The 24782-nt window shown below is 49.3% G+C and overlaps 3 protein-coding genes across 5 annotated transcripts; 1 reads left to right on the plus strand and 2 right to left on the minus strand.

Annotated features, from left to right (window-relative positions):
* The first annotated feature begins 192 nt into the window (after window positions 1–192).
* On the plus strand, window positions 193–4868 carry LOC100824240 (signal recognition particle 54 kDa protein 2). 2 transcript variants are annotated; one of them, XM_024458145.1, is made up of 7 exons: window positions 193–589; window positions 727–826; window positions 1134–1287; window positions 1388–1529; window positions 1611–1650; window positions 3483–3542; window positions 4630–4868. In XM_024458145.1, the coding sequence occupies exons 1-7, from the start codon at window positions 377–379 to the stop codon at window positions 4728–4730; spliced, it is 810 nt and encodes a 269-aa protein (XP_024313913.1). In that variant the 5' UTR covers window positions 193–376; the 3' UTR covers window positions 4731–4868. The 2 variants fall into 2 exon arrangements, with proteins under 2 accessions (XP_024313913.1, XP_010229613.2); XM_010231311.2 differs by lacking the exons at window positions 1611–1650; window positions 4630–4868 and having other exon boundaries at window positions 196–589.
* Window positions 4869–16817: 11949 nt separating this feature from the next.
* Window positions 16818–20673, minus strand: LOC100838969 (protein NRT1/ PTR FAMILY 8.3). 2 transcript variants are annotated; one of them, XM_010237566.3, is made up of 6 exons: window positions 20285–20673; window positions 19547–19655; window positions 18938–19155; window positions 18224–18774; window positions 17661–17851; window positions 16818–17540 (listed from the first exon to the last, which is right to left on the minus strand). In XM_010237566.3, the coding sequence occupies exons 1-6, from the start codon at window positions 20321–20323 to the stop codon at window positions 17044–17046; spliced, it is 1605 nt and encodes a 534-aa protein (XP_010235868.1). In that variant the 5' UTR covers window positions 20324–20673; the 3' UTR covers window positions 16818–17043. The 2 variants fall into 2 exon arrangements, with proteins under 2 accessions (XP_010235868.1, XP_003562734.1); XM_003562686.4 differs by having other exon boundaries at window positions 16818–17851; window positions 20285–20670.
* A 1484-nt stretch (window positions 20674–22157) lies between these two features.
* Window positions 22158–24528, minus strand: LOC100820879 (mitochondrial metalloendopeptidase OMA1). The gene is made up of 4 exons (XM_010229065.2): window positions 24022–24528; window positions 23837–23925; window positions 23020–23313; window positions 22158–22470 (listed from the first exon to the last, which is right to left on the minus strand). The coding sequence occupies exons 1-3, from the start codon at window positions 24526–24528 to the stop codon at window positions 23067–23069; spliced, it is 843 nt and encodes a 280-aa protein (XP_010227367.1). The 3' UTR covers window positions 22158–22470; window positions 23020–23066.
* Window positions 24529–24782: the final 254 nt, after the last annotated feature.

The raw sequence follows: 24782 nt of genomic DNA on the forward strand, positions 1-24782 counted from the left end.
GATGAAAAATTTATCATCAATCACTTGTCTAATTATATATATTTTTTACACAAGTACACTTAACTTATTTCCAAACGGATGTACTACGATAAATGCGGGTGGGAGAAGAAGAAAGAAGAGAAGATGGCCCCACTTCTCAGCGGTGGAGAAGAATTGCACGCTAATCTCAGAACCGTCAGATCGTACACTCTCTCGAAGTCTCGATTGCTTGATGGACAGCTAGCTGTCTCCAGCATTGGCAATCCTCCTCCTCGGAGCTTTAAAACCCTCCGATCCGCTCGGTCCCCAAATTTCCCCACTCCCACGCCTCGATCCCCTCGTCGGGCTCCAAATTCGCACCTCTCCACGCCTCGATCCTTTCGCCGGCGCCGCCAGTATGCTGCTACCAGAGCTGAGCGCTGGCATCTCCCGCGCGCTGGCGGGGCTGACCGAATCCAACGTCACCCACTCCCTGGATGAGATATGTGCAGCCCTTAAGAAGGCAGAGGTCCGGCCGGAGATGGCCCTCGGCCTGCGATCCAGGCTAGACGAGCTCGTCCGCCTCGAGTCCCGTGGCGACTTCACCGCAACACGACTTGCAATCTCACAGGCAAGGCTTCTCGCCAATTCTAGTATTTCGTTCACCAGAGCACATAGCCGCATGGGATGGGGCTGCACGTTTTTTTAAGGGATTTAGCCTTTTGCCAACGAACATTGTTCATTGTTCATGTCGTGGCGATTTTGTAGGGTCTGTTTCACGAATTGTGCAAGGTATTTCACGCGGGAATACCAGCATTCGCGCCGGAGAAGGGGAAGATCTCCGTGATACTCTTCGTTGGCCTAAAAGGTCAGTCCCTTAGCTTGTTTATTTTTCGCTGTTGATCTGGCGATTATGCAGCCTGCTTTAATAAGCACACGTTGTTTTTCTATGGCGGAAGGAGCTCTTAGTTCTGTTTGCGAGATTTTCCTTGTATATGGAAGTGTAGATGGTTGAAATTTGTGATCGGCCAGGTGCAAATGTGTTAAATATTAGTGGCATGATCCGTTTTATACTGCAGCTATTTGTTCTTTGTTGGGAGCTGTGGTTACTGATTCCCATGTCTTACTCAGTAAAAAATAGAGTTGATGTGTTGTGTTAACTGAAAATGGTGCAGGGTCTGGGAAGGAAGGCATAGCCATAAAATATGGTGAGTACTACAAGGTCAGGGGATTTTCACCCGCTCTTGTTTGTGCTGGAAGGTTCACAGCTGGTGTATTACATGAGTCAAGGCGGTGCGCGGAGAAGGCAGGCATACCCTTTCATGGAAGGTATTCTGTATCTGCGATTTGCTTTGGTTTAGAAGTTTGTTTGCTTTATGTACCATGAAGACTAAAGGAAGTTCCTCTGTTTGAACTTTTGCACCTATAGTGATCCAGATTGTCTGAAGGTTGCACATGCTGGGCTCACAAGATTTAAAGGAGACTCCGATTTGATCGTTGTTGATGTCCCTGCGCGCCATGAGCAGGAGGCTGATCTCTTTGATGAGATGCTTCAAATTGCTGAAAACATAGTAATTACACTCTCAGAATCTTCGTATATATTGCTCCCTTGTTGAACTGTTCACATTTTTTTTTCTTTTGGTTGTGGGCAGAAACCAGATCTGTTGGTATTTACAATGGATGGCGCTATTGGTAGTGTAACATCCCAAAAATTTCAAACTTTTACATATGCATTGCATCCATAAGCATCATGCCACAATTGCATGTTTCAAATCAAATTTGAATCTCAAAAGGTTTTAAAAGTTTTTATTTCAATTTAAACCTTAGGGTTTACACCCATTTGAATTTTGGATCTTCAAACCAATAGGTTTATGTATAAAAGGGGTTTAATGCATATATAAGCTATCCATCATTTTTGGATAATTATTTGGAATTGAAATTTTTTTTTATTTAAATAGATATATGGCCCTAAAGGCATTTATAGGGCAAATGTATTTCTATATATTTTATTTTGAAGATAAACTACTTCCAAAAGTTGTATCACGGTAGAACATGATTTTACAAATTTTCTGGAATTTATTTGGACCAATTTGGAGTTCAAACTCAAAAGATATCAAAGAAATGAGAAAAGCAGAAAAAGAAAAGGCTAAAAGAAAAAAAAGGGAGGAAACGGACCGGCCCGGCCACTTTGGGCCGAACCGGCCCAATCCCTCGCGCGCGCCACAGCCCAGCCGGCCCAGCTGCTCGCCCGCGCCGCGCCCGCACCCGCTGACAGGTGGGGCCCATCTTTCGGGGGCTTCTTCCTTGTTTGGAAGGCGCGCGCGACGCGCGCCGCCTTCCTTCTTCGTCGCCGCGCGCCGTCACCGTCGGAAACTCTGCGCTCCGTCCATATCTCGTAGCCCCGAGCGCGTCCGTTTAAACCCCGCCACCCCCTCTTCTTTTCCCCTCTGCCCTCCCCCTCGATTACGCCGCCAGGCCGCCGGAATAGCTCGCCGGAGCCGCACCAGTGCCGTCGCCGTCTTCGCGTCACGCCGATGAGCTCGGTGAGCCATCTTCGTCGCCGTTCGCCCCATTCTTCTCCTCTCCCTCTCGCGCACGCCGTGACACGGTTCTTCTCCATTTTCGTGCGCTGCAGCTCCCCGCCGACGAACGTCCGAGGCCGCGCCGCCCGCTCGTCTTCGATCTAGGCGAGGCCCCCGACCGCCCGACCCTGCGCCGACCGCGCCCCCGCCTTCGCCTCGACGAGCCGCGCGCGCCCGTGCCTTCCCCGAGCCGCCCGTGTCGCCGGAGCACCCCGCGCCGCCGCCGCCCTTGCCGCGCCGCCACCGGAGAAGCTCGCCGGAACCCTAGGTGAGCCCGACCTCCACTCGTCCGTCCGATCTTTGATCAACGGTGTAGATTAGAACGTTTTAATTCACTTAACCGAACCGGTACGCGCCAATGAGAACGCGCCACGTGGCACCTATTTTATAAAATGAAAATCTAATTTTTAATCCCCCGGAATAATTAAATGGCATTTTTGCAAAAAAGCCCCTGTGTTTTCAAATGATCATAACTTTAAATCTGTTTGGCCAAATTTAGTGATCCACACGTTTTTGGAATCCTTAGGATATGTAGAATATTTTGGCACTGTCCAAATTCAAATTTGAATACTTGAATCACATTCAAATTACAGAATAGGGTTTTATGCCATTTAAATCATAACTAATTATTTAGAAGTCCTTTTTGAATGAAACCGGTGGCCAAAATTTTATTTTATTATCCTCTGTCCGTTGAGACAGAGAAATAAATATTTTGAATTAAATTGTTTTGCAGATGCAAATAAAACCTCATTTTAGGGTTTAAACCCTAACTTTGGCTTTTTGTTTAAAACCCTAACTTGCATGTGCTTAATTCTCAAGGCTTTGGATCAGTAGATCACCCAAATAAAATCAACCCACTCATATCACATGTGTTGCATTGCATCATGGCATACATATTCTTTTGCTTGTATGATGTATGTGTATGTTTGCTTGATTGTATAGTTTTCTCGGAGAGTGAACTGTGTGATTGCAAAGAGTGTCTGAATACCAACTACTATCAAGGCAAGTTCACTTTGATCATATCCTATTACTGTTGTTTTAAAATACTTATGCATTAGTTTTGCTTGTAGAATGCATTGATAGGACTATTACCCATACTTATGCTAGCTATGATTGACCTAGTAGCTATAGGGTTACCTTTGCCAATACCCTTCCACCAATTGCCATCGTAAGTAGTTGATTTGCTACGCTATGTTAGTATACGTGGGAGGGAATCTCAATTACCTCGAAACAGTTATTATAAGGTATTTTGGAAACTTGGCAAAAACAACCCTAATGAATCGTACTGGGTGGGCTGCTTTGAGTTTTCGGATGTCGTGACGTTAGGTCCATTTCTATGGGGCCCGCTGAGTCGTCTCTCCGTGAGATTCGAGAGCGTCCATGGTCGTCTCCCCGTGCGATTCGGGGAGCGCCTGCGTCACAATGTGGGATGCCACCCGGGATAACCAGAGACTGGACTAGTTTCCTGTTTAGTAGCTTCCAGTACAACCACATGGTATTATGGGCTCTGCCAGGATGGATGTAAGAAATATGAACCCGGATCCGAGGTGACATCGGTATGTAGCAGTGTAGGTGGTGGCGCGTCCCTCAGGTGGTCTGGGGGATTATGTTCTGAAAATTCCTGTAGTCGATGCCGTTGCTACTCTACCCTGAGGACAGCAAGGGATTAACACGTCGATTTCTGTGGGGAAAGTGTACAACCTCTCGAGAGTGTCAAACTAAGTACTTAGCCGTGTCTCCCGTTACGGACAATTATGAGCAACTAGATATTGGGGCTGTAAGGAAGGTCTCACTCATTCCAATTCTTAAATAAAATAAATGGTTTGAACAGGGTAGGGCACTTGATGTTTCTACTCAATATGCTCTAGGTTAATAGAAGCATGGGTGTTTCTACCCCGTGTCCATTAGTTAACAATAATGTAACATTCAATTGTAGTAGGATAAACTATGTTTTGCTGCCATGCCTTAAAGCCTGAACCCCACTATACCTCAATTGCATATACTTGGTAGGACCTGCTATAACTTCCAGGTGAACTTGCCAATACATTCAAATGTATTGACCACGTAGTGGCTGCAATTAACAATGTAGGTGGATCCGACGATGAGCGAGATTCGTCGATATGTTGTGGGTCATGTGCTTACATTCCAACATGCTCTCACCGTGGAGTAGTTGAGGCCCTTTTGTTCTAACCTTTTCCGTTGCAGCTTTGAAACATTGTTTTATGATATTGAAACAGTAATTGATTATGCTGGCCCAAGAGGTCATGCGAGGTTGTAAGTATTATTTAAATTCTGGATGATGCGATGTAATAAATTACTTTTGACCTTTGTTTCTGTATATTTCATCATGAAACTGTGTGTGCTAGTGAGTCGATCCAAGGACTAGCACAGTATGCACAGAGATCGAACCCTAGTAAGGGGGAGGATCGCTTCAGCCTTGCCACCACAGCGCTGGGTTACTGCCGCACATGTGGCGCCCCGCCCCTTGAAGTGCGGTACGGTCTTCGCCACTTCTGCATGCCAAGTCGTTGCGGCACACGTGGCGGCTCCCTCCTGAATCAGGGGCCTCGAAGTGCGGCGAGTCCCTCACGATGCGATCACTCCACACCACAAGGCGCCGCTACACGCCCCGGCCCATGGGCGGTCCACGAGCATTACAGTGCGCAAGATTCCACCTTTACCCTGCACATTAGATTCTTACCAAGCCCGAGATGCTGCAATTTTTTTTTTCGAAATTCACGAAAACACATAGCAGTATGGATAACTCTCCTGCCTCCCAGCCCCCGGGCACAGAAGGGTCGATGCCAAACTTGGATGTGAGCACTTTCATTTCCCAGACGCAGCGACTGCGTGATGCGTGTTGCGGGAATCCTGGCAACTGCATGCCCCGTGCCAGAGTGATCCGGCAACGGGTTAACATTTTCGAGGCTCCGGCAGCCCCTGCTCACAACCAAGTATGGAAAAATACTTCTGTGCACCTAGAGCAGGAGACAGAAGAAGGAGGAATATGCAAATAAACGAGGCAATCTTGAAATTCAGGAAACGACACTTATCTTTATTCGAAGTAACTAGTGGTTTACAAATGGGGGTTGGCCGGCTACACTAGTTCGAGAGGTATGCATCGGCGGCATCACCTGAGGGTCGGGCTCCGCCGCTTCACGGGTAGAACTTGCGCAAATGCTTAATATTCCAGCTATTTTGCACCGGCAAGCCTTCTTCGGTTTCCAGCCGGACACCCCCCGGCCTGGTCACCTGCACTACCCGGAAGGGGTCCATCCATTTCGGAGTCAACTTGTTCTCGGCCTTCGTTCCTTGTATCCGGCGCAGGACAAGGTCTCCGTTCTCGAGCCCCCGGGTACGGACTCGCTTGTCGTGATAACGACGGAGCCCCTGCTGGTAGCGCGCGGCTCGCACCGCAGCCCGGCATCGAAGCTCTTCGATGAAGTTCAGATCATCAACCCTTTGCTCGTGTTGGCTGGTGTCGCCATACGCGCGTACTCGGGGAGATCCGTGCTTGAGCTAGAGGGGCAGCACCACTTCTGCCCCGTAGACAAGGGCGAAGGGAGTTTCGCCCGTTGCCCGACTAGGTGTGGTCCTGATTGACCACAGCACGGGCTGGAGTTCTTCGACCCAGTGCTTCCCGTGGCCTTTGAGCTTGTCAAAAGTTCTCGTCTTGAGCCCCCGTAGCACTTCTGCGTTGGCTCACTCCGCCTGCCCATTACTCCTTGGGTGAGCATGCACTTGCAATAGGCCTGGAACACCGCGCTCGTGAATTGCGTGCCATTGTCGGTGATGATGCCGTTAGGCACACCAAACCGGCACACAATGCTCTTGAAGAACTTGATGGCCGCTTGGGCGGTCACTTTCCGCACTGGTTCCACTTCACCCCACTTGGAGAACTTGTCGATGGCCACGAGCAAGTACTCGTAGCCGCCAACCGCTCTCGGCAGCTTGCCGACGATGTCGAGCCCCCAGACCGCGAATGGCCATGAGGACGGGATGACCTGCAGGGCCTGCACCGGCTGGTTGCTCGTCTTCGCGTGGAACTGGCACGCCTCACACGTTTTCACCAGCTGCTCCGCGTCGGCCAGGGCCGTGGGCCAGTAGAAACCGTGCCGAAACGCCTTGCCGGCCAGCGCCTGGGAGGCCACATGGTGGGAGCATGTGCCTCGATGTATCTCCTCCAACAATGCGCGCCCTTCGTCTTGGGGCACGCAGAGGAGCTTGACTCCGTTTGCACGCCTGCGGTAGAGGTTCCCGTCCACCACGGCGTACATTTTGGCTTGCTGGGCCACTCGCTCCGCGGCGACGTCGTCTTCCGGGAGGGCCTCTTCCTTCAGGTAACGAGTGATTTCCACCGCCCAGGGAGGGGTCTCCCTGCCAACGCATGCCGCTACGTCAGCAGCATGGACCTCCACTGTTGCGAGGTTTCCTTCGGTTGTCGGAGGGGCTTCCCCGGCAACCGGCTTAGCGGCGACTGAAGGCGCCGCCTGCTTGTGGCAGAACACCCCCGCCGGAGGCTTCCGATGTTCTGCTGCCATCTTGGACAGCTCGTCAGCCGCGAAGTTGTCCTTCCGCTTGACGTGCTCGAATAGCAAACCCTTGAACTTGCGTTCTAGCTTGCGGACTTCCTCCACGTATGGTGCCATCTGCGGGCAGTCGTAGTCCTTGTTGACCTGGTTGATCACGAGCTGGGAGTCCCCGCGAACGACCAGGCGCTTGATATCCAGGGCGATTGCCGCCCGCAACCCGGCAAGCAAACCCTCGTACTCTGTCGTGTTGTTAGTGGAGTTCGGGAAATTGAGTTGGATAGCAAACCTCAACTGATCCCCCGTCGTTGACTCGATGACGACCCCAGTGCCAGCTCCCTGGAGGTGAACGCGCTGTCGAAGTAGAGGATCCAGTGGCCTTCGTCCAGCATGCCTGGCAAGCTGGTCTCTGGCTCCTCCTCTTCTACACCCGTCGACGTCCACTCCGCGACGAAGTCTGCCGGGGCCACACTCTTGATGCTCTTGGAGTTGGTGAAGTACAGATCAAACTCCAACAGCTCCATCCTCCACTCGGCCACCCTCCTGGTGGCTTCACGGTTGGTGAGGGCTCGCTCAAGGCAGAATCCCGACACCACCGTGACGCGGTGTGCCTGGAAGTAGTGCCGCAGCTTGCGGGACGCAAGCAGAATCCCCAGGAGGAGCTTCTGCACCCGCGGGTACCTTGTACGGGCGTTGCGCAGCACCGTGCTAACGAAGTACACCGGGTGCTGCACGAGCCGCTTGCGCAGTGCCGACGCTGCCGACTCGGGGGTGGTCCCTGGGTCCGAGGCGGTTGCGGGGGGCCGTTCAGCCTCAGTCGCCGGAACGTCTTCCTCCCTCTCGGCAACCAGCACCGAGCTGACCACCTGGTCAGTCGCCGCTAGGTAGAGTAGCAGCGGCTTGTCCGGCTTGGGGGCGACGAGGACGGGCGGCGACTTCAGGTACTGCTTGAGCTCCTGGAGCGCCGCCTCGGCCTCGGGGGCCCAATCGATCGGACCCTTCTTCTTCATCACCTTGAAGAAACGCAGGGCGCGTTTGCCCACCCTTGAGATGAAGCGGCCCAGCACGGCAACACAACCGTTGAGGCGCTGGACGTCCTTCACCTTGTGGGGAGCCTCCATTTTCTCGATAGCTTCTATCTTCTTTGGGTTGGCTTGTATCCCCTGTGCGAAACCAAGAAACCCAGAAGCTGACCCGAGTCCACACCAAAGGTGCACTTTTCAGGGTTCAGCTTGAGTTTGATTTTGCGGAGGTTATCGAACGTCTCCCGCAGATCATCAATCAGTGAGTTCCCGCGCTTCGACTTGATGATGATATCGTCCATCTAGACCTCCACGTTCCAGCCTAGCTGGGGTCCCAAACACTCGCGCAACGCGCGCTGGAATGTTGAGCCCGCATTCTTCAACCTAAAAGGCATGCACGTGTAACAGTAGCAGCCAACCGGGGTGATGAACGTTCTTTTCTCCTCGTCTTTGACCGCCATCTTAATTTGATGGTAGCCGGAAAAAGCATCTAGAAAGCTCAGCAAGTCACAACCAGCGGTGAAATCAACTATTTGATCGATACGGGGTACAGGGAAAGGATCCTTGGGACGGACATGCACGGTTAAGATCAGTAAAATCTACACACATGCGAAGATTATTCCCCGCCTTGGGTACTACTACAGGGTTAGCTAACCAAGTGGGGCATAGAACTTCCCTGATAGCCCCTGCAGCCTTGAGCTTGTCCACCTCTTGCTTGATGAAATCCTTGCGCTCTTGTGCTTGCCGACGAATCTTCTGCTTGACGGGGCGGGCGTCCGGGCGCACCGTGAGTCGATGCTCGATCACCTCCCTAGGGACTCCGGGAAGGTCCGACGGCTCCCAAGCGAACACGTCGGCATTCTCCCGGAGGAAAGTGATGAGGGCGCTTTCCTATTCGGCAGTAAGGTTCGCACCGACGGTGACGGTGCGCTCCTTGTTGCCGGCTTGGAGGGATAGCTTCTTCACCCTTGCGGCCTCCCCCCTGAGCTTCTGGCCCTTGCCGGGGCACGAGCTCGAGCCTGCGCCTCCCCCGGCAAGCTCTTGCGGGGGAGCGCGGGCCTTCTTAGTTGCCGGGCCGTCGCCCGGGGAGCCTTCGCCTCCTGCAACGTCCTCGTCACCAGCATCGGCTGTGGCGGCGGCCCTGATGACCTCGCCAATGCACCAGGCCACGTCCTTGAGGTTGCTCCTGATGGAGAGCACTCCGTACACAGACGTCATCTTCATCACGCCGTAGGCGCAATGGGTCGCCGCCATGAACTTGATCAGCACCGGCCGAGCAAGGATCCCGTTGTAGGGGTGTGCGCCACGTCGAACACTATGTGCTCGGTCCTGAACGCTTCCCGGGACCTGAAGGTCACCGGCAGCGTGATGCGCCCCAGGGGGCGCACGATCCCGGGGTTTACTCCCCGGAACGGGTCAGTGGGCTTCAGCTGCTCTACCGGCAGTTGGAGTTTCTCCACCAACCTGGCGGACAAGAGGTTCAGCACCGCTCCGTTGTCCACCAGCACCTTGGTCACCGTCATGTTGTTGATGATCAGTGAGACCACGAAGGGCATGACCCCTGAACACAGCTGCCGCGCTGGGTGATCGTCAGCGCTGAAGGTGATCGGCACGTGCGACCACCTCAGCGGCTGCTGCGGCTCCGCGTCCAGCAACAGCACGCACATGTCGCAGGTGAGGCGCTTCACCGCGGTATGCGATGGGAGAGCCTAAGCTCCCCCATGGATGCAGGCGATGTCACGGGGCTCTTGGAAGCCTGGCTCGTCGCCGCCAGTACAATCGGACTCGCGCTACTCCTCAGCACGAGCCCTATCCCGTCCCCGGGGAGGGCGCTCCCTACCAGCGCGGGCCTGGCCGCGTTGCCCCTGGGCTTCCTCCCTGTCGGCGTTACCACCGGCAGGCTTCGGCCCCGCTCTGGGGTCGTTCGGGCAATCTCGGGAGAGATGCCCGATGTTGCCGCAATTGAAGCAGGCGCCGGCTGCTCGGCACTCCTCGCGCCGCTGCTCGCGCCGCTGCTTGATACCCTGCAGGATGCGGCAGTCCTGCGCGTCGTGGGTAGAATTGGTGTGGATGGGGCAACGGGACGCGTCGCCCTGCTTGCCGCCAGACCCGCGACCGGGCGAGGCCTTCTTCGCGGGCCTCGCAGGAGCCCCTGACTCCGCAGGGAGGACTTGCTTCCCACTGCGCTTGCGGGAACTCTTCTTCGGCGAGCCTTCTCCTGGGCTCGCGGCAGCTTTAGCTGCAAGTTCGGGCGCTAAGCGCCCTTCCTCGGCCATGGCACACTTGTGCGCCAGGGCGTACAGATCCTGCGTCGTCCGGACCCGATGCGTGCTCAGTTTCTCGCGCATCTTGGGGTCACGAACGTTGATGGCGAAGGTGTTGACGATGGCGGCGGCCTCCGCCTCCGGGATGGAGTAGGAGAGACTGGAGAATCGGTTGACGAAGCTCCGCAGCATCTCCCCCGGCTTCTGCACTACAGTGTGCAGCTCCGCCATGGTTCCCGGACGCTTGTAGCCGCCCTGGAACGCGCTCACAAACTGCTCGTGCAGGTCCGCCCAAGTGGCGATGGACCCAGCGGGCAGGTGGAGCAGCCAGGTTCTCGCTGATCCTTTCAGGACCATCGGGAACCAGTTGACTCTGACCTTGTCGTTGGCGCCGATGGCATGCATCCCCAACGTGTAGGTCAGGAGAAAATCCTTGGGATTCACGGTCCCATCGTACGTGCCCAGCGCGGGCGCTCGAAAGTTGAGGGGCCATGTCACCCGCCGCAGCTCGCGCGTGAACGCGGTGCAGCCGTCGTCGGGGCCCATAGGAGCATCCTCCTACTCCTGCGGGCGTGGCGCTCTACCTCGGGCCGGCGCCGGCGCTCCAGGCGCTGACGCAGATCCTCCTGCTGGCGGGCATTCAAGATGCCGCGCGCGTCACCTCGCGTGACGGTGGGTGAAGAATTCGAGGACCCCGCCGGGTCCCCGCCTCCTGGGCCTCCCTGCAGGGGAGGGTTTTCCCCATGTCGCGAGGCGCGGAGCGCGTCTCCGCGCCCCGGTTTCTGCCCGCGGCCGGAGCCAGCCGGGGCGCCCTCGCCCTGTGGCTGTTGGGCGGCGAGCGCGAGGAGCGCATCCAACTCCGCGCCCCATGCCTCGTGTGCCGGCGTGCCCTGCTGCGGCTTGTACCGCACCATGACCCGCGTGGCGATGATGGCTTCCGCCGGGGTTTGGGCCGAGGGTAAACGATTCTCCGACCGGCTACCAGCCCGCCCGGTCCCCGGGCGCACTTGGGTTCGCAGGGTGCGACCCCGTCGGTGTCGCTCGCGACGCGGTGTGCTCATGGCGTAGCTGACGCTGCGCGTCTTCGGCCCGCGATTCGACTCGCTGGCCGGGCACCATGGCCGCTCGCGTGACTGGCCCCGGCACTGGGAGCCGCCGGCCCCCTCAGCCGGTTGTCTGCCAACGGCCGAGGAGGTGGGGGTCGCAGCTGTGATTGCTGCCCTCACGAGGGTTCAGGGTTTTCCTGAACCCGTGACGCGGGCTGTGCGTCGTGCGATCGCGTGTGTGCCGCTGGGCCGTCACGCGGATCGATCCATGGGTCACCAGCCCGCTTGGGAGGCATGGCGGTTGGCTCTGCCATCGAGGAAGACGAGGCTGATGTTGGTGTAGACGTCGCCGCCGGCGGTCACCGGCGAGCTCTCCTCACGCGCCCCCTACCTGGCGCGCGAGATGTCGTCGCATGGGGCTCCGACACTGGGGATGCACGAGCACCCCCTTTTAGGTTCGGCAGTGGGCGACGGGGATCACTCCGGCGATCGCCGGCGAGGCCAACGCAAAGTGTAAGGTTGCAATGAACACGAGAACGTTTTTACCTGGGTTCGGGCCACCTTGCGGTGTAAAACCCTACGTCCTGCTTGCCTGAGCTCGTATTATCGTAAGATTGAGGGTTTACAAGTTGCTGGGGAAGGGTCCCCGGGTGCTCTCTTTTTGGCTAAGTGCTCCTTACTATTCTGAGCTAACGCTAGTGCTGAACTAACAGTTAGACGCACGGAAATCCGAATCAACCAAAGACTGAACCAAAGACCGAACCCTTTGACCGTTGGCGGGGGTCCTCCTTTTATAGCCAAGGAGATACCACAGGTGCCACGGTGCATGGATTACAAGTGGCAAGCGGGGAGCTTGGGCAGCTCCTCCTCGGTGCGCTGGCATGCATGCAAGAGCGCCAACCCCGCGGCTAGTGGTCTAAGGCCTAAAAACTAGCCCTGGGCAACCACTGTTTGCCTGACTAGACGGATAACCCCCCTCCTGTCGGTTCATTAAATGCGCTATGCGCTTCACTCCTCGTCCTGGCGATCCTTCACACCAGGCGCCTGCCGTGCGCCCACATGGCGCTGCTGCTCTGTTCGCTCGGCCCCGCCCTCGCGGCAGAAACCTGTCCCTCGTCCGGTTCAAGTATTTGTCACGGCCTAGCAAGGTCCGGACACTGACGGCCCAGTGAATGTTCAAGAGGCCCAGTCCAGGAGGGGATCACGTGTCCGCAAGCCTGTGATCCGAGATTGAGTGGCCCAGGAGATCGCCTATATCCCGTCGTCGTCTCCATCGCGCAAAGTGTGTAGAATCAGAACTCTTAGAGCACTGTGTGCTTTCCCTGTAATCTCTTCTTCCTCCTCCAGATCGTCCCTCTTCTGTGCGATTCTGTGTATCGGAACTGATTACCATCTAGTGTGGCTCTAGAGAATGTCAATCGCGTGACATTTTGGTATCAGAGCCATCTCCCCCAAATTTTTTCCGCTGCTGCCCAAATTCTCTTGAGCGATTTGTGAAATCCTTGGCAACGGGTGTTGTTTCTCTTTGAGATTCGACGCAAAACACCTCCGGTGTACCCTAGCTCAGTTGAATCGCTTTGGAGCAAGCCGCAACGGCGAAATCATGCAAACCCACGCTGACGGTGAGGATGACGACCGCCGAGCTCTCGCTTCAGGAGATCCAGCAATTGGTCGCCTCAGCAGCGACGGTGGCGCACAACAACGCTACGACGGCATAGGAACACACCAAGAAGATCGATATCCTCGTCGGTAAGATTGATTCTATGCTCACCACTCAATCGACGTTGCTGACGGAGGGGTGCCAGATGAACTCCACGGTGACCCGGCTGGTCAACTCCACCAATTCGCTTCACACGGAGTTCGCGGGGCTGGTGCATCGGGTGGATCTGATCGAGGCCATCCCATTGGCTTCACCCATCCATATCGATGATGACCAACGGGCCAAGGGCCACGGCGATGAACAGCAACCCCAGGGGCATCCCAATCGAACCCATCAGGTTCGTGGGCGTCCCCTGGAACAAGGTGAGCGTGCTAGTGCTCACTTCGCCCCACATGTTATATTCACTAATGATGTTGTTGTTCATGGGGAGGGTTCGTATACTGGGAGTCGATTTGGTCATGCTAAGATGCCTAGAACAGATTTCCCTAGATTTGATGGTGAGGATCCTAAGTGGTGGAAGGATTGTTGTGAAAAGTATTTAAACATGTTCTTAGTTCCACCACAAAATTGGGCTAGGTTCCTGCTTCGGCATTGGCGGCTGGCCAACCTTAGGTTGCTTTTACTTCCTTTAGTCGAGGTTTTAATTTACTTTAGAGGAGCTTTCAATTTTTTCTTAGTTCTCTTGAGATGAGCTTTACATTTTGCTGACATGAGATGCTACTTAACTATTTTTTGACATGGTATTTCAATTTCTAAGGAGGAGCTTTCAATTTTCTTAAGACGAGTTATTGTTTTATTCTTGTCATGAGCTTTTAGTTTTTAAGGATTGACTTCAATTTCCTTTGGCCAAGCTTTTTAAAAAATGATTTCGTCCGAGACAAGCTTTAATTTTTAACGTTCCAACGATGAGCTTCTAGCATTTTAACAATAAGCTTTTAAGGATCCCATGATGAGCTTCTAACGAACTGCATCATGTGCTTTTAATTTTTCCAAAATTCCTTGAGACATGCTTTCAATTATTATTTTCCAAGTTCATGATGAGCTTTTAACGATCACATCGTGTGCTCTCGACGATCTTGTCATGAGCTTATAATGATTTAATCATGAGATTTTAACGATCTCTCATGAGCTTTTAATTTTTCCCAAAACCATTCAACTTTTAAATTTCTAATGATGAGCTTATAGCATTCTGACAATGAGCTTTTAAGGATCCCATGATGAGCTTTTAATGAACGCATCATGTGCCTTTAAGTTTTTCTAAAATCCTTGAGACGTGCAAGCTTTCAATTATTTTTCTAAGCGCATTTTTCTAGTCCGTTCTATATGAGCTTTTACGATATCATCATGACATTTTAACAACCTCATCATGTACTTTTCGATTTCCAAACATCGTTTAGGTGTTCTTTAAAAAAAATCTAAGGAAATTTTCCTCGTGAATTCTACATGAACTTTTAGCGATCTTTATGATGAGCTTTTTATCGTTTTAGCGATGAGATTTTTAACGATAAACATCATGTACTTTGATATTTTTTTCGAAAAACCTTGAGCTTTTAATGGTCTTATGGTGAGATTTCAGCATTCTAACGATGAGCTTTCAAGGATTCCATGATGAGCTTTTTAACGAACACATCGTGTGCGTTTAATTTTCACATAAAGCGCTTCCTTAGGGAAATTCGTTCCTTCCCAACCCGACCGGGAAAAACATGGATTACCGAGATTGCAGCTCAAGTTCCCGTTTATCCCTCCCGATCCCCATCGGGAAATTCACAACCGAACAACCCAGTAGGAGTTTAACTTCCATTAGTCCATATTTCTAGAAAAAAGTATCAAGTATTTTCCATATGTTTTCAATTATTTTTCTAAGTTCATGATGAGCTTTAAACGATGTCATCATGATCTTTTAACGATTGCATCACGAGCTTTAACTATTTCATCACGAGCTTTTAACAATCTCAACATGAGTTTTTATTTTTCTTTAGCAAACCATTGAGGTTTTTAATGACCGCATGATGAGATTTTAATGTTCCAATGATCTTTATTTATGATCCCATGATGAGTCTTTAAATGAACAAGTCTTGTACACATCGAGGCGTGGTTTCGGTTATTATTCTACGTGAGCTTTTTACGATCCCATGCTGAGCTTGTTAACAATCCCACAACGAGCTTTTTAGCGATCCCATCATGTAATTTGATTTTATTTTTCAAAAATCCTTGAGCTTCTTAACATTCTAATAATGATCAGCTTTTTAATAATCTTATAATGAGCTTGTAATGATCCCAGAACAAGCTTTTAACGATCCCAAAACAAGCTTTTTAACGATCCTGTCATCTACTTTGAGCATTCTAATCATGAGCTTTTAAGGATCTCATGATGAGCTTTTAACGAATGCGGGCATTCTAATCATGAGCTTTTAAGGATCTCATGATGAGCTTTTAACGAATGCCTGATGTGCTTTTAATTATTTTTTAAAAATCCATGAGATCTGCTTTCAATTCTTTCTTCTAGGTTCATTTTTTTCTAATCTGTTTTCTAGATGAGGTTTTTAATGAACCCATGGCGATACAATCTTAAATTTCATATAATTAATGAACTTTTTAGTTTTTCATGCAATCTGTTTGTTTTTTGTTCTCAGCCTTTCAATAAGTTTCCAATACAAGCTTTCAAAATTTTGAAGGTTCAGCTTTTCAGATTTTGTGCAAGAGGATGGCTAGAGAGTCTGGTAGTTATAATTTTTCTCTCATATGAGCTTTTAGATTATTTGTACGAGCTTTTTAGATTTTTTGTCCTGCACTTTCAATAAATTGTTCTTAGTAGCTCTAAAAAGCTTTTTTTTTTCTAGGTGGCACCCGTTGGCATCAGATAAGGTTTAAATTATTTCGAAAGGAGGATTGTAATCGACTTTTTCGATATGAGATCCGAGATTTATTGACACAAGCTCGCTTTTCACAAACTTTTCATAGAACTAAAATTTAGAAGTTATGGGTAATGATTAGAAAAGTTTGAATATCTAGATCATAACAGCCAGATCTACTAAAATTTGAAAGTTTTATGTCAGGATTTTAAAAGTTTGAATATTTGTCAGCAGGAAAGACATAAAAATTGGCATTAAAAACTTTTTATGTGATTTCTAAAATCTCAATATGATTTGAAAGTGTCTAGTCTTTTCGATTGAAAGTGCTATCCCCCACCCGCTTGATCCCTGAAAACCACTCTCTCAGAAAGGGAAAAGAGAAAGAAAAAAACCAACAACAACACTTTTCTGTACACAAAAGAGAGCCAAAATGGAAAAATAGGAAAAGACTGAAGCAGGCTTGTAGTCATTGGGCTGTAGCACCAGGCCCAGCACACGGACGAGGCTGAGCACAAGCATGGAACCAGGCCGAGCATGGGACGGAACAAAAAAGGGAAAAGACGAATCGGGAATTGATCGAGGAAGCAGGAACGGAGGACGGAGCGTAGGGAGCTCGGCGTGGGACGATCGTGGCGCGCAGACAGGAAACCTGGTCGGAATCGTCCGCCAGAATCGGTCCTGGCGGAGCTCCGCCGATTAGCTGCGCCCAACATTTAGTTAGTGTAAAGCCAGAACATGTTATATTTAGGAACCGATAGCCAAATGCACAGGTTCATCTTTCAAATGGTATATTTTCTCATCAAGTGTGAATGAAATGTCCACTAGACAAAATGTGACATTCAAAGGATAAAAAATGGTTCCCGTAAAAAAAAAGGGTAAAAAAATGGAAGTACATCATGCCATGTAGAGAATGCCAGCCTTTTGGAATGCAGGATCTATCGTTCGTTCTGCATGGCGTTGAGAACTACAGAACCATCTTTCTGAAGGTGCCATGAGTCCATGACGGCATAAACAACATATATACAGCCTTCTGAGATGGCCTGAAAACGTACTTGGGAGGAAAAAGGTTCCCTGTAGTTATGTACTTATGTGGCCTATAAATACTTACAATTGGTATGATTAGAAGGGATTTAGCCCTCTAAAACAACTTTCTTTAATTTGTATTTACTAGCAAAATAGATATAGACAACAAAGTTTGCAACTGAAATGGCCGCAAGACACCAGTAGAAGTAGTCAAGGTGCCCTTCGTTCAGATCATCAGGTATCCATCCAGGGCTACGCCATGCCCTAGTCACCCCTGCAACAAGGGTAATGATAGCTGAGCTCAAATAGTTCCCCAGAGCAGTGGTGAGCAATGCAAACGCCGTCAACATGCTCTTCATGGAGTCTGGCGCCTCTCCATGGAAGAACTCCAGCTGAGTGATGATGGCGAAGCACTCCGCTCCAGCAATGACGATGTACTGTGGGAGCTGCCATACGATGCTTAATGGCTTGCCATACTGGACGTTCTCTAGCCTCTTAGTTTCTAGAATAGCAGCCATTGCCATGGCAAAGATCATCAGGAAACGACCGATCCCGATCCTCTGCAACTGTGTTAGTTCCGCTCCACTTGTGAAGCATGTCCTGCCTGCCGGAACAATAACTTTGTTGATAAGAAGTACCCAAAGCGTCACACATATCACTTCAAAGGAATACAAGGAAGCTGGTGGAACAGAAAGCGAGCCAATCTTGGTGTTCATCACAGTACCCTGCTGAATGAAGGTAGTGTGCATTTGTGAGATTGCAGCACCAAAGAATACTCCAGTTGCCCAAATGGGAAGCAAGCGGATCAGTATTTTCAATTCCTCAACTTGGGTTATAGTACAGATTCTCCATGAACTTCCACAATTGCCATTGTCAATGCTCAGATCAGAAATAATTGCTGCCTTGTCCAAGAACCTGAGAGAAAAAATGGGATTAGAATATGTGAAGAATTATAGTAACTTCATACAAAACATAAAATAGCAGGGGAACAACAGTAGAAGTATCTTGCATTATGATAAAATGGTTTCCACTTTTTAATGTTTCGGTTATAGCTTCTTTTTTTTCCATCTTCCCTTCATAAGCTAAAGAGCTACACATTATGTGAATTGATAATCTTGAGTTATTTATGCGGACTACTCCTTCAGAAATCATTAGGTGATTACAAGCTGACTCAACATGAACATGATTACTTTAGTCAGAACTAAAAAAAACATGGCCAAAAAAAGGAAACATACCATAAGGGCAAATTTCTCAGAACAAGTAACAAAAAAACAGGCAGCGCAGTACCTGAAATCATCGGTATGAGCTAGTTTTAGCTCAACCTTGTGTGTGTTCTTGCTCCTAGTCTCATAAAGGAGAGAGCTATCAGCAGGGATTTCCAACCTCATGTTCTTAGAAGCAGTAACGATAACCTGGAAAATACTCTTGACTGGGGAACCACTGGGCTCACGCTGCCGGAATATTGGTGTTCCGATCATGAAACATGCCAAAGCTAGAGCAATGCATGTGGTGGCAATACCATATCCTAAAGCCCAGCTCACATTTTCCTGAACCCAAACTACAATGGTGCCAGAGGTAATCACGCCAAAGATGACACAGATATAGAACAAGCTGAAGAAATTCCTCCTTTTTTGCCTATCTAGGCTGTTCTCGTTGTTAAATTGGTCTGCACCGAGTGGAAGCAATGCGGACCTTACTCCTCCACAACCAAAAGCAGCTAGATACAAACCTGAGAAGAAAATGAGATTTTGAGCTCCCTTTGATGACGGGCATGAGCTCAAGTTGCACAAGACTGGAGCAGACGGTATAAACGCTCCAACTGTAACGAGTACCATTCCCTGCAATATGCATCAGTATTTCATCATGTTATTTTCCCAGGAAATATGCATAAACTGAATGGTTAACTAACTTCAAAATATTTTGCAAACATTACAAAGGAAATATGCATAAACTGAATGGTTATAAATCATCGGTGAGCTGAGCAGGAAGTCTCGATCTTACAAGTAGGTACAATACGAGTGAGATCAACACAGTCTTGAAATTGCCCCAGTAAGCGTCTGCTATGACAGCTCCGATTACAGGCACAAAGAAGGTAGTCCCGTACCAAAGAGAAACTGTTGAAGCACTTGAGGCAATGCCACCATGTAGAACTGAGCGGATATAAACAACTAGGTTTGTGGCGACGCCGTTGAAAGCCATGCTCTCCAGGCATTCAAATCCTGCAGGTTTTAGCCCATTAGTATACTCCTCATAGATGGAAAAATAATTTAAATTAAGAAAGTGTCTGTTTACTATTTAACTAAAAACTATCAGATTAATGTCTTGTTTATCTTCCTGTCCATAGAAACAGCAGAAATAAGAGAATGTGATTTAGGAATATAATTACATGACACAAGATAAATAGAGGAAAATTATGAAACATGCCATGGATCTAAAAATTAGTTCCTTATACCAGAAACAGGAACATAACAAAAGAATTTTAAAGAGAGTGCGCTATATATATTGGTTGGTTGGCAGTTGTCTCATGGTCTTCAGTGAAGAAGATTACGATTTTAAAGGAGTAAGAACTATGCTTAATAACTATGCCAGCTTAAATACAACAAGGATTACCCAGAATGATTGCAGGCGATCTCCAGTCATCTTGTCTACCCATAAGCCTTGGCTGTTGATAGACTTCCAGTAGAGAATGTGATTCTCCTCCATGACATGTTGCATCATCCTGACAGAAGACGCATCAACATAAGCAATGCTGTGATGAAGTAAAATCCGAGACAGCTTACTCGATAAATTTCTAAAACTAGTCCAACAATCTAATTTCTGATAAATTTCTGATACTAGTCCAACAATTTCTGATACTAGTCCAATTTCTGATTAATTTCTGATGAAGTAAAAACTCTGTGTGACCAAAGCCACAACAGAAGGAAATTAATGAGTGCTGAACATCAAAGATAGTTTCTTCAGGTCCTGTAATTTGTTTCGAGGTCTGCGTGCCACGGCCACATTCATCGGCAGTTTTCAATTTAAGGTCACCACCACATCTCACACATTCCTTGATTCCAACATTAGAAACACATCACAGAGCACAGTGTCTTACTACTTCGATCAGTGCTCATCAGAAACTGTACGATGTTCACGCCGGCGCTCATCAATCATCATCAAGCACAAATACAATACGAAATGCTCATGGGAGATGTAGAAGCACAATCTTCCCACAGGCATTTTCGCCCCCCACTCCCAGGAACACCGACCAGCGATCAAATTCCCTCACACACAAAAAATGAAGGGAAAAAAAGAGAGAAGCCAAAGGGGGAAAGGGGATCTGCCGGCCGGTTCGGCCGGCGTACGTACCTCGACGAGGAGACTCGCGCGCAGGCCGCTCTCGTCCATGTGCTGGCCCCGCTGATCCGCTCTGACTCCTCTCCTCCCACCGGAAGAAAGACGATCCTGCTCCGTCCCCGTCCTCCAGACTCCGGATCATGTAGTGCTAGTAGTAGTAGGGGAACGTGGTGGTTGGTGAGGGGCCGCCGACACGGGCTCTGCTGCTGGGAGCTGGAGCTACACGCCGCGCGCGGTGACCAGGTAGGGGAAGGGCCGAAGGGAAACGCGAGGGGGACGTGCCTCTTCCCCGCGCGACGGAGACGTGCTCCCGAGTCCCGATCCATTCTGACGTCGGTGATTACGGCCCGTTCGGGGGTTCGGTCAAGGCGTGGATACGTATGCGAGTGTCTTGCCTGCCGATCTGTCTGACTGAGATACCTTAGCATCCATTGTCCTGCGTGCTACCTAGCTAACCCCATGCATCCATCTCGACCTTACCTATGAGCGAGATAAAAAGGTGAGAGCGACTCCTCTTGTTCAATCCTTGCGGTACCATTTTAAAGCAAAAGAATTTACTCTACGAAAATTACTGGCACAGTGGGAATGAAACTATATATACTGATATTGGTCTAGACATATAAATTAGGTCAGAATCAGGAAAACGTTGTTGAAGACTAGACTGTCCTGCCCTCCTCAAAAGCCCAAAGAGATCGATGCCGGTGACATTAGGAGTCAAGAAAACCTTATTATTTTATTGCCGCACGGCATCGTCATATCAACCATAGCGTCGTGGCCGAGCAAGCCCTAACTCTAAATGACGTAGTGCCGCAATGCAAAATTTAGATCCTCACCCGTCCCATCGTGAAAGCAAAGGGTGCGTCTGGTTGGTGCCTCATTTACCCTACCAAATGAGGACAAAAATTGGCTTGTCAATTATTTGGTCATGGATTTCTCAACTCTGATTTTGCTAATTATTTGACAACAATATGTGAGAAAAATAGGGTGGCTCGTATTAACAACCAAATGTTGAAAACACACTAAACAAGTAAAAACACTATTGATTGCCAAGTTTTTGGCCAAACTAGTGTTAGCTTCTAACCAAACACACCCCGAGGGACGAAAGAGAAGGTCACCGTGGTCTCACCACTTGGGATGTATTTTCCTCCGCAGAGTTGGGAGACAGAAGACGACGGCTGGGTTTGCCTAATTTATGTTTCGCCTGATTATTTTTACCCTGTGAACGTTGCAGAGTAGTAATAAAGTGTCGGCGTTTTCCGAAACTAATTTTCTTCCATTCTATTTCTGAGACAGGACTAATCAAGGGCATTTTCAGCACAGGCAGGCGATTCTGGGAGACCTGTGCCGTCCCTCTCCCCCGTCTCACCCACGCTTCACCCTAAAATTACCCCAATCATGAGAAGATGCCCCACTTGCACCTGATTCCAACTTAGCTCCATCTCCACATCATACTCCAGCACAGTCGTGCATACACCTTTTGTCTCTCTTAGATTTGAACACCGGGAGAAAAGCGAGATGTTCTCAGACCACATATGACTGGCTGTCGCCGCGGCGAGTGAGTTCTGTAAGCTCAGCAGCATTATTCCCGCCAGGCGCGAGCATACTTATTGGCAGGTGTTGGTGAAGGAGAGCTAGCTCTCCGTAGACTTGGAATCTATTTACCCCAGAAAAAGGAAACCAAAACAACCATGCAGCAAAGCTGTAGTGTGCAAACCATAAGAGCATGCAGAAATGAGTCACCAACACTGGAAACCTCCTCAAACTGCATGCCGTTCGAGTCACGAATCACAAGTTTCCATGCTATCCGAGTCATACAAATATACAATCAACTGGGCTCGGTCATGCAGTATTTGCACCATTAACACAAGTGAAAAAACAACGCGGCAAACAAGGGGATTAGACACACCAAATCTTGCGAACAACACGATTAGTCTTGAAAGCAATAGGTTTTAGGCAAAGCTAGCTTCCAAGCAGGAGATCAGCTTGGCCACATGAAACCATACAGACACACGGTACATCGATGCAGGCGGTAAATTACCGAAATGAAACACTTGATTGTTTTTCCCACATGGATAACAGAGATACAGACCACTTCATCTTGCAGTAAGCAGCATCAATTAACATCACTTTCCACCAAACAAGTAGCCCAGGGACGAGCCACCGCCTGGAGCAGCATGAACCTTGGTTGAAGGACGATCCTGCAAGAGAGTTAAACCACAAAATCACACAATGTTGTACGGTACGGTACATAGGTCAAACAGAAAATCAGGTGAGATACTGATGATTGATATCTTTATATTGTCATGCCAGAACTTCCTACTCAAAACATCTCAAGTAGTCCCCTGATCATCATCAGTCTGAATTGCTTACTGAGGGCACAAGTAATTGCATTGTTTAGAACCAGACTCAGTAACATGTTCCTTAAACTCATTTGCTCGGTGAAACTGTTCGATTCTAGGTATGCTATTTAAGTGTTGTAACAGAGAACAAAGGATCATGCTGGCTAGTGCCTTGGTGGAAATTAAACATCATGGTAAATACTTCTAAGTTTGAAACCTCAGAATGAGCAACATACTTATGCAAATAGTTGCAAAAAAAATTGCACTGCACATTTGAGTATTTTTTATGCAGCAGCTAAAAGTGATTAAACTGATGCCAACCAAAAAAATTGAACTATACGCAGGCCAGACCCTAAACTGGCAACTGCTGCAAAAAATTCAGGTTCACTACAAAGAAAAAGGGCATACCGTAAGGAAGTTTCCAGTGTTCTGTCCCTCTGACCGGTGATAGTTGTTCAAAACTTAACCTGGAGGGAACGTTCAGTGTTTTGATGGGGATTAACTTCTCTATATAACTTCAGAGCCTCCTCCATGATCTCAGTTTCGGATAAAAGCTGTGATCTTTTCTTATTCGAAGGATGAGTACAGAGGAATCCTCTATTACTATCTCCTAGCTTCTCAATGGCCAGTGGCGCTATGCGAGGATCAAAACCAGCTGAACCAAGTAGCATCATTCCAATGAGATCTGCCTCCGTCTCCGCCCTACAGAGTAAACATCATCAGAAGAGCTTATAACACAATGTCAAAAAAGAGCACTTATAATACAAAAGGCTTAGATAGATTTGTAAAGTAAAACAACCAAGAGAACCACAGAAAACACATATTAGTTCAGGGACCACTTTCATGGAGGGAGTACTTCGCCATTCTAGAATAATAACTTCACCGTTTGACTTTTTTTTTGGGGGGGTGGGGGGGAGGGGGCAGCCAATTTCATCTGGAGAACAGTACTGGATTATATTCTTGTTTTAAGCAGAAAAGGGCACAAGGTCTTTCATTCAATTATAGACAAATAAAAGTTTATGTACAAGCCCCAGTAACTAGGACCAAGAGCAAGCAAAACAAAATCAAGACAGCTCAATGGCCAACTTGCTCAGATCAATCAGGTAGAACGATATTGGGAGAGAGAGCAGCTGCACAGCTCGTTTGCCAATCATATGAATTACAATGCATCACATGTGTACTGCTAAGTGAGGATGAACATAGTGAGATGCAGAAGTGATTATACCTTCGGCAGAAGGGCAACTTCAGGGGTCTAGGAAGCCACTTATCGTAAATGATCTTCTCTGCCCAGTGCCTTGCAACGATGTGCCCAATCTACAAAATAAAATAAGGGCACCAGCAATGGTCAGCTTGAATTCACCAGGAAACAACCCAACAGCACACACGAGCCCATTACTCCGATAAACATACCTCATGAGCAATCACAGAGGCAAGCTCAGCGTCCGTCTTATAAAACTTGAGCAATCCAGTGGGTACTATAATCTTGCCAGCGGGCAAGGACCACATATCGATGTGGTTATCTTTTATGACAATCACCTCCCAGTTGAGCCCATCGAGATGCCTTGTTTGTGGCTGCTTCCTTCGTTCCTTCCACATCGTCCTGCTGAAGACCTCCATAGCTGACCCCACATTGTCACTATGGAGCGTGACAGTGTCATGGCGCTTGGTGACGAGGTCACGGTGGACGGCATGGATGAGCTTAGAGGCAATGCGATTAACGCGGACAGTGTGAGGGTGGTGCTGGTCGAGGATGGCGGGAGCGTACTTCTCCTTCAAATAGGCGATGCGGGACTCGGCATGCTCACGCTCCTCCAGGGGAGAGCGAAAAACAAAGTGGGAGCGGTTGGTATAGGGCACGGTCTCGAGGTATCCGTAATTAGCAATCATCGCACCGCCAATGCCGATTAGAGAAACCATGGCCAACAGGACTTGCCGTGGGTCACAGTACCACCTTGAGTAGCCATGGGTGAAGTGGGTCACTGGTCTATGCTGGGGGGTGCAGTAGTGCCGAGTGGGCGGCAGCACCTGTCGTAGTGCTGGTGGATGGCAGATGGCACGATTAATGTGCTGAAAGTAGAGTCTCTGGATGGGGCAGAAGGCAGGCAGACACCGCGGGGTGGTGTAGTAGTGCAGAAGGTGTTCTGCCACCGGCGCTAAACCAGGCGGTCGAC

This window comes from Brachypodium distachyon, chromosome 1 (genome assembly GCF_000005505.3).
Source record: "Brachypodium distachyon strain Bd21 chromosome 1, Brachypodium_distachyon_v3.0, whole genome shotgun sequence".
Lineage (NCBI taxonomy): Eukaryota > Viridiplantae > Streptophyta > Magnoliopsida > Poales > Poaceae > Brachypodium > Brachypodium distachyon.

Excerpts from the sequence above, each read along its gene's own strand:
- LOC100824240 (XM_024458145.1), top strand. The coding sequence starts at position 377 with ATGCTGCTACCAGAGCTGAGCGCTGGCATCTCCCGCGCGCTGGCGGGG. Across the intron at positions 590-726 it reads CACGACTTGCAATCTCACAG|GGTCTGTTTCACGAATTGTG; the intron begins GCAAGGCTTCTC and ends GCGATTTTGTAG. Across the intron at positions 1,288-1,387 it reads GGCATACCCTTTCATGGAAG|TGATCCAGATTGTCTGAAGG; the intron begins GTATTCTGTATC and ends TTGCACCTATAG.
- LOC100820879 (XM_010229065.2), bottom strand. The coding sequence starts at position 24,528 with ATGGTTTCTCTAATCGGCATTGGCGGTGCGATGATTGCTAATTACGGA. Across the intron at positions 23,926-24,021 it reads CCTCTGTGATTGCTCATGAG|ATTGGGCACATCGTTGCAAG; the intron begins GTATGTTTATCG and ends TTTATTTTGTAG. Across the intron at positions 23,314-23,836 it reads AAGTTGCCCTTCTGCCGAAG|GGCGGAGACGGAGGCAGATC; the intron begins GTATAATCACTT and ends TTTACTCTGTAG.
- LOC100838969 (XM_003562686.4), bottom strand. The coding sequence starts at position 20,323 with ATGGACGAGAGCGGCCTGCGCGCGAGTCTCCTCGTCGAG. Across the intron at positions 19,156-19,546 it reads ATCGCCTGCAATCATTCTGG|GATTTGAATGCCTGGAGAGC; the intron begins GTAATCCTTGTT and ends TAAAACCTGCAG. Across the intron at positions 17,852-18,223 it reads GCTCATACCGATGATTTCAG|GTTCTTGGACAAGGCAGCAA; the intron begins GTACTGCGCTGC and ends TTTTTCTCTCAG.